The sequence below is a fragment of the Hemitrygon akajei genome, chromosome 6, assembly GCF_048418815.1.
Source record: "Hemitrygon akajei chromosome 6, sHemAka1.3, whole genome shotgun sequence".
NCBI lineage: Eukaryota > Metazoa > Chordata > Chondrichthyes > Myliobatiformes > Dasyatidae > Hemitrygon > Hemitrygon akajei.
Genome location: NC_133129.1, coordinates 21,126,290 through 21,143,005, shown reverse-complemented (window position 1 = coordinate 21,143,005; position 16,716 = coordinate 21,126,290). Strand labels below are relative to the sequence as shown.

The window sequence follows — 16,716 nt, the reverse complement described above, 5'->3', positions numbered from 1 at the left end:
ATACTCCAGATGCGGCCTAACTAGAATTTTATAAAGCTGCAGAGTAACTTCCCAAGCACACCTGCACAAAGCATTTACAGGAAAGCAGCATCCATCATCAGGGACCCCCACCGTCTTCTCGCTGCTGCCAATAGGAAAGAGGCACAGGAGCCTCAGGACCCACACCAACGGGTTCGGTTACCCCTCAACCATCAGGCAAGGGGGATAACTTCACTCACCCCATCATGGAACTGTTCCCACAACCAATGGACTCACTTTCAAGGCCTCTTCATCTCACGTTCTCAATATTTATTGCTTCTTTATTAATTGTTACTATTTCTTTCCTTTTTATTTACACAGCTTGTTGTCTTTTGCACACTGGTTGAACACCCAAGTTGGTGTGGTCTTTCATTGATTCTATTATTGAGAATGCCCACAAGAAAATGAATCTCAGGGTTGTATAAGGTGCCATACATGTACTTTGATAATAAAGCTACTTTGAACTTTGAACTCAATGCCTCAACTAATAAAGACAAGCATGGCATTGCCTTCTTAACCACCCTGTCAACCTGTGCTGTCTGAAAAGGATTTCAGAGATTAGGGCTTGACAGCATGTGCAACACTGAAAATTGGGGAACGTCCTTGATACAGAATGGAGGAACATTGATCTCCTGACGGGCATGAGAACTGGAGAAGTTCCTGGTGTAGGAAGGGGCACAGTTTTGAAAATGGAGGTGTTCTCAGACAGGATGCCCACACAGAGATGACGAGTAAACGGGGAAGAATGGGAGTTAGAATCTGGGTAAGAAGATTTCCAATGGTAGAGAACTGGAGGTCAGCCAAGAGGCAGAGAGCTCAGAGAAGAACCAGTCATCCAGGCTTCCGAAACTGATTACAAAAAAATTCAGAGAATGCAAATTTAAACAAAACCAGGTGTGTAAGTGAGAACTTCTGTGGTATAGAGAGGCTGTTCCTGATCATGTTGTAAATCTTCCTTCCACTCACACACAGAGAACCACACACACGCACACAAACACAGACACGCAAACACACACACAGACACACACACACATGCACAAACACACACACACACATGCACAAACACACACACACACACACAAAGACACACACATACAGACACACACGCACACACACACACAAACACAGACACGCAAACACACACACACAAACACACAGACACACAGAAAAACACACACAAACACACACACTAAGACACACAGACACACAGACACACAGAAAAACACACACAAACACACACACTAAGACACACAGACACACACGCAGACACACACACTCTCACACACACACACACACTTTCTCTCCCTCACTCACACATGCACACAGACACACACTTTCTCTCCCTCACTCACACTCACACACAGACTCTCTCTCTCTCTGTCTCTCTCTTCCCCCCCCCACCCACACACACACACACTCTCACACACACACACACACACACACACTCTGTCTGTCTCTCTCACACACACACACTTTCTCTCCCTCACACACACACACTCACACACACACACACACACACTCACACACACACACACACACACTCACACACACACACACACACACACACTCACACACACTCACACTCACTCACACTCACACACACGCACACACACGCACACACACGCACACACACGCACACACACACACACACACCCCTCGCTGGTAGTAACAAAAAGAAGGCAAGTCCCAAGTGAGGATCCTTAAGGAGAGATGCCACCTTCCTGAGGCACCACCTCCTGAAGATATCCTCAGAGTGGGGAGGGTTGTGACTGTGATGGAGCTGGCTGAGTTCACAAACCACAGAAATCCCTTCTTTAGGATGAGGCCCCAAACATTGAGGTGGACCCAAAAGGTTTTATATTGAAGAAGGACCCAAAAGGTTTTATATTGAAGAAGACATGGTGGAGGAGTGTTTGACCTGGTGTCCTGGACAACCCCACCAAAATCAGGCTATCCAGCCATCATCACGGTGCTGTTTGTGGGAGCATTCTGTTGCAAATTAGCTGATACACATCAACAACATTGCTGTCGAAATATTCTGGACAGCTCAATGTAGCTAATGTCCTTACAGAACACTCCCTGCCCCCCTCTCCTCACACAATTCATCTTCCTGCCTTCATCTTCTTTGTGTAATACTCTGTAATCAATTGTAAGCTACAAATTCTCTGTCTCATTTTTGATTTCTGAGGAACCTCGGCTCAAAACCATCAGGTTCTAACAGTCCCTTCCTCTTTCCTCTCTCCTCCCTTCTGCAGACGGCTACATTAAGGTGACCTGCGTGGACATCAACTACGATGAGATACGGAAGAAAACCATCGGCAGGGCCAAGGACTCAGCTGCCCTGAAGTCCCCAGTGCAGGATCAGGAACTCTACGATGATGTGGCTCCAACTAACGAAGTCGGCCTGTAAGGACAGAAACCGACCTTTGCGGAGGTTGTCTTTCAGTGACCATGAGTCGTAGGCGCCACTCAGCCCATTGATTCTGTTTCTCCATTTGATCATGGCTGATTTAATCTTTAAAACATAGCACATTGGAACACAGTACAGGCCCTTTGGCCCACAATGTTGTGCCCAACTTTTAACCTATCTATACCTTCCTGCCTACATAACCCTCCATTTTTCTTTCACCCATGACCGTATCTAAGTTTATTAAATGCCCCTAATGTATTTGCTTCTACCACACACCCACCACACTCTGTAAGTAAAGCCTATCTCTGACAACCCTCTGTACTTTTCTCCAATCACCTTAAAATTGTTTCCTCTGAATCCCATTCTCCTGCCTTCTCCCCATAATATTTGATGCCCTTACTAATCAAGAACATATCAACCCTTACTTTAAATATACCAGTGACTTGGCCTTCAGACTAGTCTGTGCTCCAGGCTGTCTCGGTGGTGGGCTCATTAGGCTCTAAACTTTAGCCTCTCGGGTATGAGAGCTCCAAACTCACTCTGCATCCCCTGAAGTGCAGTATTTGTCCTGTTCTGTACTGTTGTTAACTTGGATCTTCTTTCCTTGCATTCCCCAGAGGTACCGGGAACAGCAGTACAGGCAGCAGTGGTAAGTACAACATAAACTGCTCTTTCACATTTTACGCTGTTGCATTTTGCCCTCTCATATCGCCTGATGACATAGAGGGAGGCCTTCCAGCCCATCGTGCCTCGGCCAGCTCTCTGACTATTCCCACCAATCCTACTCCATGTTGCTCAGCTCTCTCCCCCTGCCCATCACCTCCCCCAACTCTCCCCCTGCCCATCACCTCCCCCAACTCTCCCCCTGCCCATCACCTCCCCGACTCTCCCCCTGCCCATCACCTCCCCCAACTCTCCCCCTGCCCATCACCTCCCCCGACTCTCCCCCTGCCCATCACCTCCCCGACTCTCCCCCTGCCCATCACCTCCCCCAACTCTCCCCCTGCCCATCACCTCCCCGACTCTCCCCCTGCCCATCACCTTCCCAACTCTCCCCCTGCCCATCACCTTCCCAACTCTCCCCCGCCCATCACCTCCCCCAACTCTCCCCCTGCCCATCACCTCCCTGACTCTCCCCCTGCCCATCACCTCCCCCAACTCTCCCCCTGCCCATCACCTCCCCCGACTCTCCCCCTGCCCATCACCTCCCTGACTCTCCCCCTGCCCATCACCTCCCCCAACTCTCCCCCTGCCCATCACCTCCCCCAACTCTCCCCCTGCCCATCACCTCCCCCGACTCTCCCCTGTTCTCTCCCCCTGCCCATCACCTTCCCAACTCTCCCCCTGCCCATCACCTTCCCAACTCTCCCCCTGCCCATCACCTCCCCTGACTCTCCCATGCCGATCACCACCCCCAACTCTCCCCCTGCCCATCACCTCCCCCGACTCTCCCCTGCCCATCACCTCCCCAACTCTCCCCATGCCCATCACCTCCCCTGACTCTCCCCTGTTCTCTCCCCCTGCCCATCACTTTCCCAACTCTCCCCCTGCCCATCACCTCCCCTGACTCTCCCATGCCCATCACCACCCCCAACTCTCCCCCTGCCCATCACCTCCCCCGACTCTCCCCTGCCCATCACCTCCCCAACTCTCCCCATGCCCATCACCTCCCCTGACTCTCCCCTGTTCTCTCCCCCTGCCCATCACTTTCCCAACTCTCCCCCTGCCCATCACCTCCCCTGACTCTCCCATGCCCATCACCACCCCCAACTCTCCCCCTGCCCATCACCTCCCCGACTCTCCCCCTGCCCATCACCTCCCCGACTCTCCCCCTGCCCATCACCTGCCCCTCTCCCCCTGCCCACCTCCCCCTCTCCCCCTGCCCATCACCTCCCCCTCTCCCCCTGCCCATCACCTCCCCCAACTCTCCCCCTGCCCATCACCTCCCCCACTCTCCCCCTGCCCATCACCTCCCCCACTCTCCCCCTGCCCATCACCTCCCCGACTCTCCCCCTGCCCATCACCTCCCCCTCTCCCCCTGCCCATCACCTCCCCGACTCTCCCCTGCCCATCACCTCCCCCTCTCCCCCTGCCCATCACCTCCCCCGACTCTCCCCCTGCCCATCACCTCCCCCGACTCTCCCCCTGCCCATCACCTCCCCGACTCTCCCCTGCCCATCACCTCCCCCTCTCCCCCTGCCCATCACCTCCCCCGACTCTCCCCCTGCCCATCACCTCCCCCGACTCTCCCCCTGCCCATCACCTCCCCGACTCTCCCCCTGCCCATCACCTCCCCCGACTCTCCCCCTGCCCATCACCTCCCCGACTCTCCCCCTGCCCATCACCTCCCCCGACTCTCCCCTGCTCTCCAGGGTGAGTTCTGTGTGAGTTGCTCTGGATTTCTGGCATCTGCAGACTTGCTTGTGTTTATATGCCACACATAGACAACCCTGGGGTCCGTTGTCTTGCAGGCATACAAGATAAATGCAAAGACAAACAAAATAATAATGAATAAATAAGCAATAAATATCAGGAACAGATGATGAAGAGTCCTTTGAAGGATTTAGAGACCATAAACAGAATTAGTCCATCTGGCCCGTCTCATCGTGCTTGACCTGTTCCTTTGCCTAGTCTCATTGACCCGCACCTGGACCACAGCCCATCCAAACTTCTCCAAAAAGTTACAACTGAACCCGTACCCTAATGCATGGCAGCTCGTTTCACGCTCAGTGTAATCTTAAACGTGGCCCTCATCCCACTTTCTCATGCGTCCTTGGCATTGTGACGGTCCCTCCACTAGCTCGTCCCACCGTCTGGTTACCCTCAGAGGTGAAAGTGCTGCTCAGAGTTGCGCCCCCTCTAATCCCGATTGTGATCCACGTACGTGTGCAGCTGAGGATCTGACGGCTTTGTGTCTCGCGGTCTACCACAGGTGGTTTCCCACCCCCTCCGCCCGGTGAAGAGATCTACGACGACGTGGATGAAATGCCTGAAGATGCTAAGTAAGTGGACAGTAATCTGTGACTGCAGGCGGGGGGGGGGGTGTTGGCTTTGTTGGACTGCACTGAGACCATAAGACATTGGAGCCGAATTAGACCTTTTGATCTCTCGAGTCTGCTCCACCATTCCATCATGGCTGATTTATTTTCTCTCTTAGACCGACTCTCCTGCCTTCTCCCCGTAACCTTTGATGCCCTGACTAATCAAGAACCTTTTAGCCTCTGTTTTAAATATACCCAGTGACTTGACCACGTTAGCCGTCTACAGAATTCTACAGGTTCACCAGCCTCTGGCTAAAGGAATTCCTCCTCGTCTCTGTTCTAAAGGACGTCCCTCTATTCTGAGGCTGTGTCCTCTGGTCCTAGACTCTCCCACTAAAGGGAACATCCTTTCCACATCTACTCTATCTAGGCCTTTCAATGTTTAATAGGTGTCAGTGAGATCTCCCACATTCTTCTAAACTCCAATGAGTACAGGCCCAGAGACATCAAATGCTCCTCGTATGTTAACCCTTTCATTTCTGGAATTATTCTCTTGAGGGAGTGTTTGACTTCTTCCAGCCCTCCATCTTTCTGGAGAAATTATTTCTGTGGTCAGACTTTTAAAAGATGAAAGATTAGCTTTATTTGTCACATGTATGTTGAAGCAACAGTGAAAGGTGCCGTTTGTGTCAACGACTGACACTGTCCGAGGACGGGCTGGACTGTGGTGCAGCTTGTGAGGTCGCCGTTCTTCTGGCTCCAACATCGCATGCCCACAACTCACTCGCCCTAACATGTATGTCCTTGGAATGTGGGGGGAAACTGGGGCACCTGGAGAAAACCCATACAGGGAGAATGTACAAACTCCTTACGGGCAGGGGCGGGAATTGAACCCAGTCATACAGCATTACACTAACGGTGTTGCTGTTTCTGAACCTGGTGGTGTGCCCCCTGCCCAGTGGGTACTGGGAGAAGATGGCCTGGCCCAGATGGTGAGGATCTTTGTTCATAAGCTTTACATACATGAAGGAGACTTTATTTTATTTTAGTTAGGGACACACCATGATAAAAGGCCAATCTTGACCCAATGAGCCCAAAGCACCCAATTACATTCATGTGACCAATTAACCTACCAACTTTTAGACTGTGGGAGGAAACCAGAGCCCTTGGAGGAAACACATGCAATCATGGGGAGAACGTACAAACTCCTTACAGGAATTGAACCCTGATCACTGACACTGTAATAGTGTTACCCAAACAGCAATGCTACCACAAACCTCTCACAAGTTTGGTAGGTTATTTATGTTATTCCTGTTGTAAGGTCAGAGTTTGAGGATGCTTAACCAACATTTTAGTGGTCACGTTGGGGAGCAAAAGGTTTTGGGTCATCCTGCTAGTGCCTGGGGTTTGATAACTAGTAATAATGCCCTGCGTGCTTTGAAGTCCTACGTCACAGGAAGCATCAAAGCTCGGGTCTTGGTCCTGGGGACTCCTGAGGAAGAAGAAGGTGGAAACAGACGGCAAAGAGAAAAAGGCGAAAGAAAAGGAGAGCAGTGAAATACAGGGTGAAAGCGGTGAACGCCAGCTCCCGTAAGACACCAGATGTAGCCAGATCATCATCCTACTAATAACTCCAGCCCAGTACTAATACATTGGAGATGGTGTGTTACTGCTTGAGAACTGACCCTGTCTTGCTGTTTAGCAGCATCAGTTACTCACTGACCCTAACCCAATCAATAAGGGCAAACTACAAAGAAATTAGTTTCTATTTGATCTTTACCCCACTTGATCTTCTTGCCTGCTTTTTCTTGTTATTCCATGACAATGTCTCTGATTATTTCCTTGGGTCACGTGGGCTTATTGTTGGATGGTCTGTCTCTGCCTAATGCATGTTTGTAAAGTCAAGCTCAAGTTTAATTATCATTCAGTCATATATGAATACAGCCAAACGGAACAGTGTTCCTCTGGGAACGAGCTGCACATCACATTACCACAGCTCACAGAGCATATAGCACACATGGTTTCGAGATCAGAAAGCATGTAATCACACGAAAAAAAATACAGCCCAGCACCCCAAGTGCTATGGCTTGTAGATTGATGATGTATGGGATGTTGTCTTCATCCAGTTTGTTATTCCACTGAGCGAACACTGGAGGGCAGCACCAAAGGAAGAGCCTGCCCTCAGCCCGGTACAGATTCCACCACGCCCACAGAGGCCTCTGCTCCCTCCCACACCACCCACGGTGTCTCCTCCCCTGGGCAGCTGCAACAGGCGACCCCACAACATGAGGGCCTAATCCGCACTACAACCAAGGCAACGCAGCTCCCCAGACAGGGCACCTGGTCGCAGTGCACCCCCGGCCATTTTCAGAGGGGACTGGGTTAGCAATCCCTCTCAGGAGATCATCAGCAGATGGTGCTGGCTGCTTGTCAGCCAGGTTGCTGAAGTTCTGCTGAGCAGGAGCCCTGCCGTCATTAACACTGAGTCCGCGTGTCACTCGGGCTCCATGATACCTTGTTTATCCTCGCTGCCCTTGGGCAAGCACCTGGAACTTGTCCCAAGTACAATACTGTTAAAACTAATTTCCCATTCACGGGTCATTCCAACCATTTAACAGTGAATTTCAGAGTAACACACACAAAATTCTGGACAACCTCAGCAAGTCAGGAGGCATCTATAGAACAGTCGACATTTCAGAGCAAGACTCTTCATCGGCCCAAAATGTCAACTGTTTTATTCCTCTCCTTGGATTCTGCCTGACCTGCTGAGCTCCTCCAGCATTTTGTGCATGTTCCTCTGGATTTCCAGTATCTGGAGAATCTCTTGTGTTTATAACAGTGAATTCTGACCTGGTCTGGGGGGTGCTGGAATTATTGTACCATACTTGTCAAAAATTCATACAGACTACAGCACGGATAGAAGCCTTTGGGCCCATCTGTGTCGAACTGTCAATCTGCACCCGGACCATACCCCTCCCATCCATGTATCTATCCAAACTTGTCCTCAGTGTTGCAATTGAACCTCGTCCATGACTTCTGCTGCCAGCTCGTTCCATTCTCTGTGCTCGTCTCACACCAGGATTTCCACTGCACTGGCGTGGCGGACAGATGGCCGTCTGCTGAACTATTACTCGAGTGACGTGCATTTATGTCCCACCAAGACAGCCGAGGAACTTTCAGATAATTAAATAATTCTGGAACGAATGGCCTGGCATCTGCTTTGGTGGAAAAATGGCTGGATTCCTCCAGCAATTCCATGTGGCAGATTTCTCTCCCAGAAATAATCCCATGAGAGTGCCTGGAGTCTGAACTAGCAGGTCAGAGAATTCAGGAAATACTCTGCTGATCAGACAGCGCCTGAGGAGAAAGGCACAGAATTAAATTTCAGCTCAAACAGCAGAGTCCAGTTAGAGACTCAGTTTTATTAGCGCTCAGTGGCCACTTTATTAGATACACCTGCTCGTTAAAGCAAGTATCTAACCAGCCAATCAGGTGGCTGCATCTCAATGCATTAAAGCATGCAGTCATGGTCAAGAGGTTCAGTTGTCCAGACCAAATGTCAGAATGGGGAGGAAGTGTGGTCTAAGTGATTTTGATTGTTGCCGCCAGTCAGGGTGGTTTGAGTATCTCAGAAACTGCTGATCTCCTGGGATTTTCACGCACAACAGTCTCTAGAGTTTACAGGGAATGGTGCAAGAAAAATTCCAGGATGGCCAGGCTGGTTCAAGCTGGCAGGAAGGTGACAGTAACTCAGATAACCACACGTTAGAGCAGTGGTGTGCAGAAGAGCATCTCTGAATGCACAACTCGTTGAACATTGAAGTGGACAGACTGCAGCAGCTGAAGACCACACCAGGTTCCACTCCTGTACCTGGTAAAGTGGCCACAGGGTGTGTCATGAAATTTGATGTTTTGTGGCAACAGTACAGTGCAAAACATAGAATTACTATAAATTATAATAAGAAATATGTATAAAAATAAATGTGATTCAAAATCAGAGCGAAAATGCTGGAGGATTTCCAGCATTTGCAGAACCTCTTATGTTAGTGAGTTAGCGTTCATGGATTCATTGTCCATTCATGAATCTGATGGCGGAGGGGACGAAGCTGTTCCTAAATCATTGAGTGTGTGTCTTCAGGCTCATGTACCTCGATCTTGATGGTAGCATTGAGAAGAGGACATGTCCTGGGTGATGAGGGTCCTTAATGATGGATGCTGCTTTTTTGAGGCATCACCTTTTAAAGATGTTGGAAGCAACCAAAAAATATTAACTCAGTCCCCCTGCCTCTGATGCTTATCTGTTGGAAATTTCAGCATCGTCTCCGCATTTATTTCAGATCTCCAGCAACTTCCTCTTTCTTTTAATTCTACATTTCTGAGGAAGTTTTGTTGCAGCTGGAATTTTATTTTTAAACTCAGTGTCTTAGAGGGCTTTCCTTGGTCGAGTAAGTACCCGGTAGTCTGCCCCTTCGCTCTGGGCTGCTGCACTGTCTTAGCAGAACTACGAATGAGCAATAGGATTCGGGAAACAGGAAGCACTTGGAGCTTGTCATTCCAGCTCCTGTTCACACAGTGAAAGACTGCCATCTGCTGGATGTAGAACAGATAACCTAGAACAGAGGATGTCAAATATTTATTCAACGGAGAATATCAAATACTTACAGCCATCTGTTGGACATTGAACAGAGAATATAGAGTGTTTGTTTATTTATTGACCTACAGTATAGAACAGGCCTGTCCACCTCTTTGAGCTACGTTAGCCAGTAATCCCCCAATTTAATCCTAGCCTAATCACAGGAAAATTTACAATGACCAATTAACCTACCAACCAGTACACCTTTAGACTGTGGGAAGAATGCAGAGGAAACCTACGTAGTTACGGGGAGAATGTACAAACTCCTTACAGACGCTGGTGGAAATTGAACATGAGTCACTAGTACTATAAAGTGTTGTAGAATATAGAATATGGTACAGAACAGAAACAATCCCTTCAGCTCACAATGTTATACCAAACTAATTGAATTAGTAATTCAATGCCTAACTAAACTAATCCCTTCTGACCACAAGACAAAAAGTAGAATTAGGCCATTTCCCCTTCGAGTCTGCTCCGCCATTCCACCATGGCTGATTTATTAACCCTCTCAACCCCATTCTCCTGCCTTCTCCCCGTAACCTTTGATACCCTGATGAGTCCTATCAATCTCAATGACGTGGTCTCCACAGCCACCTGTGGCAATGAATTCCGCTGACTCACCACCCTCTGGCTAAAGAAATTCCTCCTCATCTCTGCTTTAAATATACATCCCTCTATTCTGAGGCTGTACCCTCCGGTCCTAGACTCATCCACTATAGAAAACATCTTCTCCACATCCACTCTATCGAAGCCTTTCAATATTCGATAGGTTTCAATGAGACTCTCCCCTCCACCTACGTATACCCAATGCTGTCCGAATTGTCGTGGGTTTACATGGAATGTTTGTTTATTTGTTGGGATACAGTGTAGATACAGGCCCCTCTGGTCCTTCAAGCCATGCTGCCCAGCAAGATCTCTTGTGCTCATAATTTTATAAACCTCTGTCAGATCGCCCCTTGGCTTTGGTTGCTCTGGAGATAAGAACAAAAGTTTGTCTAACCAGGCCTGGTAGCTCATATCCTCTAATGCAGGTGGCACACAGTCGAACCTCTCTCCAAAGTCTCCGCATCCTGCCTGGAATATTTCTGAGATAATCCTTTGCACAGAGGGAGAGGAGAAATTACCCCAGCATCGGTCAAAGTAATTTACTTATCACAGTCTCTGCCACTCTCTCTCGAGCAATGTAAGCCTCTTGCACCTTGTAAAGCTTCTCAGTTTCAAGTTTAGTTGTCATTCAGCCACACGTTTTATAAACCTCTATCAGATCTCGCATGTATACTGCTAACCAAAACATCGTTCCTCTGGGGCCAAGGTACAAAGCACAGAACACACAGTGACAATGGCACACGTACCGTCACAAAATGATTTTGGCACAAGTGTTGCAGCATGAAGATCGATGGTGGATGGGATGTTGTCCTCGAGCCATGTTTCTGCAAGAACAAGCACGCAGCAAGCAGTTCCTCATCTTGTTGCAGGCAAAGGCAATTCAGCTCGTGTTCCAGGGAGTGGCCACTGGGGGGGCAGCACTGTCGGGAGGGTGCAGCCCGCAGCCCAGCACAGACTCCAGCGTGCTACCACGTCTCTGTTCTCTCCCACACCTCCCCTGGGTGGCTGTAGCAGGCGGCACCATTGCATGAACAACACAACAACTGAGGCCACGCACCCCCCACCACCACTGTCGGTGAACCAGTGAACTGGGCTTGCAGTATTTTATATTGCTGGTGTCCAGCAGGGTCTCGCAATCACAAGAAAAAACATTACAGCCACACCTATGCACCTTTTGTTGGACCCGGAATGGCAACCATTACCAACCACGTCACCGTCTTACCGGAAGACCGGAATCCAAGTGGAGGTACATACAGGGCAGAGTAGTGCAATCACTCGAATCGTGTAGGATCCTCTCCTGAGGGGTTATTCCCTTCATGTGCGTGACTGATACACGGGCAGCCCCCACAGGGTCCGGTGGCGTGGAGTGCAAGATGACTGGCTACTGCAGCAGCCTTCTTCCATCTTCACTGTCGTCGTGTCATCATCTTCCACCAGTTCCTCCATTGAGGTCTTGGTTGGATCGCTCTTGGTCTGTGATGTAGGTGACCCTACCGGGAGCTGAGGTCCTGCCGGCATCACTTCACGTATTCATGAGTTATGGAAGCATACAGCACAGAAACACGCCCTTCGGCCTATCTCATCCATGCCCAGCCAGCTAGTCACGTCTGCCCTCGTTTGGCCCACAGCCATCCACTCCTCTCCTATCCATGGAGTTATCTAGGTAGCAAGCCGACTAGAAATAGCATCTTTGCGTGTCTGAAAAGCCAGGTTAATGTGAAAAGGGTAAGTGATTATGATGGTTTGGTGGGGAGGAGGGGGTTGTCTCTGTTGGTCGGGGTTAACAATGGATGTTGCGCCCTAGCTGTCTACGTGATGCGCAAGCCAGGGCTGTTCGATATGGAGAGTGAGCTGTTCCCACGTAGCAAGCTCCCCGTCTGCACATCTGATAAATGCAAAGGAAAGGCAGGAGCCGATACAGCTTGGCACCAGCAGCATTGCACGAGATGCCAATCAGCGTTGAACTCACTGTAGGACTGGCTTAGGGATGGCAGCTCCGGATTTTTCCCTCGGGGTTCACTCCCAAAGCCTTCCCCAAGAGTGAAGATAGCCACATGGCAGTGGAGGTTTGAGATCAGAGATTTCCTTCTCCTAGTGAGTTGTCAATCACAGCTGACGAGCCCCATCTGCCCGGTGACTGGTTTTAAGGTGCCAGTAACCCACCTTTACCCCTTCTCTATGTAATCAGTAGAAACGGTTCCACCCGCCGGGCTCGGTAACTAAGCCACACGTGGCCAGAAGCTGGACTTGGTTGTCAGAAACTTTTTGAGACATACACCATTGTGAGCATTTAATAGGTAATGGAAACTTGTCTCTATTCCCTCCCCCAGCTATGAGAACCGTAAGTAACCATCATGAGGGTATCAGTCACATTTTTGTTGCATTACTGGTCTTGACGTTCATCTGGATTTGGAGCTACGGTTAAAGTTACCCTCAGAATCACAGCATGGCTCCCATTTCCAATCCCGATCGGGTTCTGTGTGGTCAGGCAGAACTCTGAACTCTGAAAGTGCTTTCACTGGGCTGTATAATGTTTCTATATCTGATTATCTAACAGTTATTAACCTGATCAAACCTTGCCTCCCACTCACCAGTATCTAACGTTGTGTTACTCTTGCACTGCTCTCATTCACCTGCGGACTTTGCCGAGTCTTCTTTAACTTCCCAGGCTGAGAGTAAGTTTCTCTGCATTTCTTCTCTCCCCAGGCCTGCCCCTATCGCATCGGAGTTTGCAGCAGGTAAGGGCATTTCCTACGTGGTGTGGTTATGATATGTATTAAACATTTGTGCTGTGTAATTGGGAACTTATTACATTCCCAGCAGGGCCATGAGCCATGAACTGCAAAGCTGGATTCCAACGTCATGGGAGAGACAAGGAACAATGTAGGGTTATGAAATTTGAGACTGAAGAGCAGAATTAGTCCCCATCAGGTCTTCTCTGCCATTCCATCATGGCTGATTGATTATCCCTCTCAACCCCATCCTTCTGCCTCCTCGCTGTAACCTTTGACACCCTTATCAAGAACCTATCAACTTCTGCTTTAAGAATACTCTATGACTTGGCCATCCACAGACTCGCCACGGTCTGGCGAGAGAATTCCTCCTCATCTCTGTTCTAAGGGAATGTTCTACTCTGTGGCTGTGTCCTGTGGTCCCAGACTCACCCACTATAGGAAACATCCTCTCCATATCCATTCTAGCTGTGTCCTCTGGTCACAGACTCACCCACTATAGGAAACATCCTCTCCACATCCACTCTATCTGTGTCCTGTGGTCCCAGACTCCCCCACTATAGGAAACATCCTCTCCATATCCATTCTATCTGTGTCCTGTGGTCCCAGACTCACCCACTATAGGAAACATCCTCTCCACATCCATTCTATCTGTGTCCTGTGGTCCCAGACTCACCCACTATAGGAAACATCCTCTCCAAATCCATTCTATCTGTGTCCTGTGGTCCTAGACTCACCCACTATAGGAAACATCCTCTCCACATCCACTCTATCTGTGTCCTGTGGTCCCAGACTCACCCACTATAGGAAACATCCTCTCCACATCCACTCTATCTGTGTCCTGTGGTCCCAGACTCCCCCACTATAGGAAACATCCTCTCCATATCCACTCTATCTGTGTCCTGTGGTCCCAGACTCACCGACTATAGGAAACATCCTCTCCACATCCACTCTATCTGTGTCCTGTGGTCCCAGACTCACCCACTATAGGAAACATCCTCTCCTCATCCATTCTATCTGTGTCCTGTGGTCCCAGACTCCCCCACTATAGGAAACATCCTCTCCATATCCATTCTATCCAGACCTTTCAATATTTGAAGTTTCAAGCGAATTGCGGCGAGCACAGTCCCAGAGCATTAAATGGTCCTCACACGTTAACCCTTTCATTCCTGAAGCATTCTTGGGAGCCTCCTCTGGACCCTCTCAGTCAATCCTGTTACATGAAGTAGGCTGTAGTCAAGAGCCATAGAACAATACAGCAGAGATACAGGCACTTCGGCCCATCTAGTCTATTACAGCCACAGTGCCTGCATTTGCCCCATTCCACTCCAAGCTCCACCAATTCAGTATTTCTTGGGTTATGAGATGTTAAATGGTAGACACAGTGAGGTAACAGGCCTTCCAGCATTGGGGGGGGGGGGGGGGTATAAAAGTAGAGGGCAAAGATTCAAGATGAAAGGAGGAAAATATTATTTTATGTAATTATTTATACGGCACAGTGACAAGCCTTTCTGGCCAAGCAAGCTCACGCTGCCCAGTTACACCCCCGTGACCAATGAAGCTGCCAACCTGTGTGTCTTTGGAGTGTGGGAGGAATGCGGAGCACCTGCAGGAGACCCACATGGTCGTGGGGAGAACGTACAGACTCCTCACAGGCAGCGGCAGGAATTGAACCTGGGTCGCTGGCGCTGTATTAGTGTTACACTAACCACTATTCTACAGTGCCGTTGGTGGGGTAGGTTTATATAGGTCAGCCCGACATTGTGGGCCGATTGGCCTGTACTGCGCCGTGTGGTTCTGTATTCTTAAATGATACTATCGTACCTGCCTCAGCCACGTCCTCTGGCATCCCGATCCAGATACTCACCACACTCTGGGTGAAAAAGTTGCTCCCAGGTCCCTTTGAAATCTTTCCCATTTCACCCTAAATCTATGCCCCCCCCCCAGATTTGGTCTCCCCCACCCTGAGGAAGACTGTGACCATCCACTGTATCTAAGCCCCTCATCATTTTAGACATTTTCATAAGGTTGCCCCTCGTTCTCCTACATTTTCCAAGAAAATGGGTGTGGATCAAACTGAGAATTAGGCCAGGCTTTCTAAGTCACGATGATAGGAATGAAAAGAGGGCTTTTATTTTTACTGAGATACCGTGTGGAATAGGCCCTCCCGGCCCTTTGAGCTGCACTGTTCAGCAACTCCCGATTTAACCCTAGCCTAATCAGTGGGCAATTTACAATGACCATCTAACTTTCTAGCTGATTTCCAGCATCTACGGACTCTCAGTTGCCGTTGTTTGTCTTCTCTGGCAGGAGGTGAAGACATCTACGATGATGTTGGTGCCGAAGACTTCCCACCTCCGCCTCCTGAACTCAGGTACGCCCAGCCCTACCTGGGGTGCAACACGTGAACCGTACAGCCAATTCTGTTTGTAGGGGAGATGATTTTGTTTAGAGATACAGCACAGTAACAGGCCCTTCAAGTTTAAGTCTAGTTATCATTAAACCATGCATGAATGCCCAAATGAAACAGTGCTCCCCCAGGACCAATGTACAAAACACAGAACCAATGGTCAGACACGGCACAAGGCATCCATAGCACAGATATTTATGATGGCAGTAAACATACAGTCACACACAGAATAAAATAATCTCGCCCAAGTCACTGTGTGGCACGTCCTGTAGGTTGATGGTAGATGCATCAGTCCAGTTGTCACTGGTACAGCTACAGATGAGGGTAACCAGCTTGTCTTCCACTGAGCGAACACTGGAGGGCAGCACCAACAGGAGGGGCCAGTCCCCAACACAGCATGAGCGCCCACCGTGCCATACCGCCTCCAGCTTTTATCTCCTGGGCAGTTGCAGCAGGTGACCCGTGAGGCTCTGGTCATCGCTACGGCCATGGCCAGAAAGCGACCCCGCCATTGGTTCCAGCCAATTACATCTATGTGACCAATGAACCTACTAACCTTACATCATTGGAATGGAAACCGGAGCACCCGGAGGAAACCCACACAGTCACAGAAAACGTACAAGCCCCTTCCAGGAATTGAACCTGGGTTGCTGGGACCGCAATGGTGTTATGCTAACTGCTATGCTGCCATGCCGTGTCATTAATAAAAGTTAGCCTGCTTGGTCCAAAGCATAACTTGGAAGTTCCTCATCCTCAAGCACAAGAAGCCCTGTAAGTTTCTGATGCTCAGGTAGACTCTGAAGTCTCTAACTCTGAAACCACATTGCATGAAGATGCGTACAATCTCCGAAGGTCAGCTGACTGGAGTTCGTGTGGAATCTGAGTGCTCTCAATTGATGAACTAATTCCTCAACAGCAAATGGAAT

General features: G+C 49.4%; 1 protein-coding gene across 4 annotated transcripts in view; it reads left to right on the top strand.

Moving 5' to 3' along the window:
- Nucleotides 1-16,716, top strand: part of LOC140728899 (FYN-binding protein 1-like) — a 171,754-nt gene that overhangs the window by 128,467 nt on the left and 26,571 nt on the right. For 3 of the 4 annotated variants that reach the window (XM_073047983.1, XM_073047982.1, XM_073047985.1), the window contains exons 9-14: nt 2,274-2,424; nt 3,046-3,077; nt 5,361-5,430; nt 6,853-6,999; nt 13,355-13,386; nt 15,691-15,754. In XM_073047983.1, coding sequence (XP_072904084.1) covers nt 2,274-2,424; nt 3,046-3,077; nt 5,361-5,430; nt 6,853-6,999; nt 13,355-13,386; nt 15,691-15,754 — 496 coding nt within the window. The remainder of the gene's footprint in view (nt 1-2,273; nt 2,425-3,045; nt 3,078-5,360; nt 5,431-6,852; nt 7,000-13,354; nt 13,387-15,690; nt 15,755-16,716) is intronic. The other variant, XM_073047984.1, reaches the window with a different exon arrangement.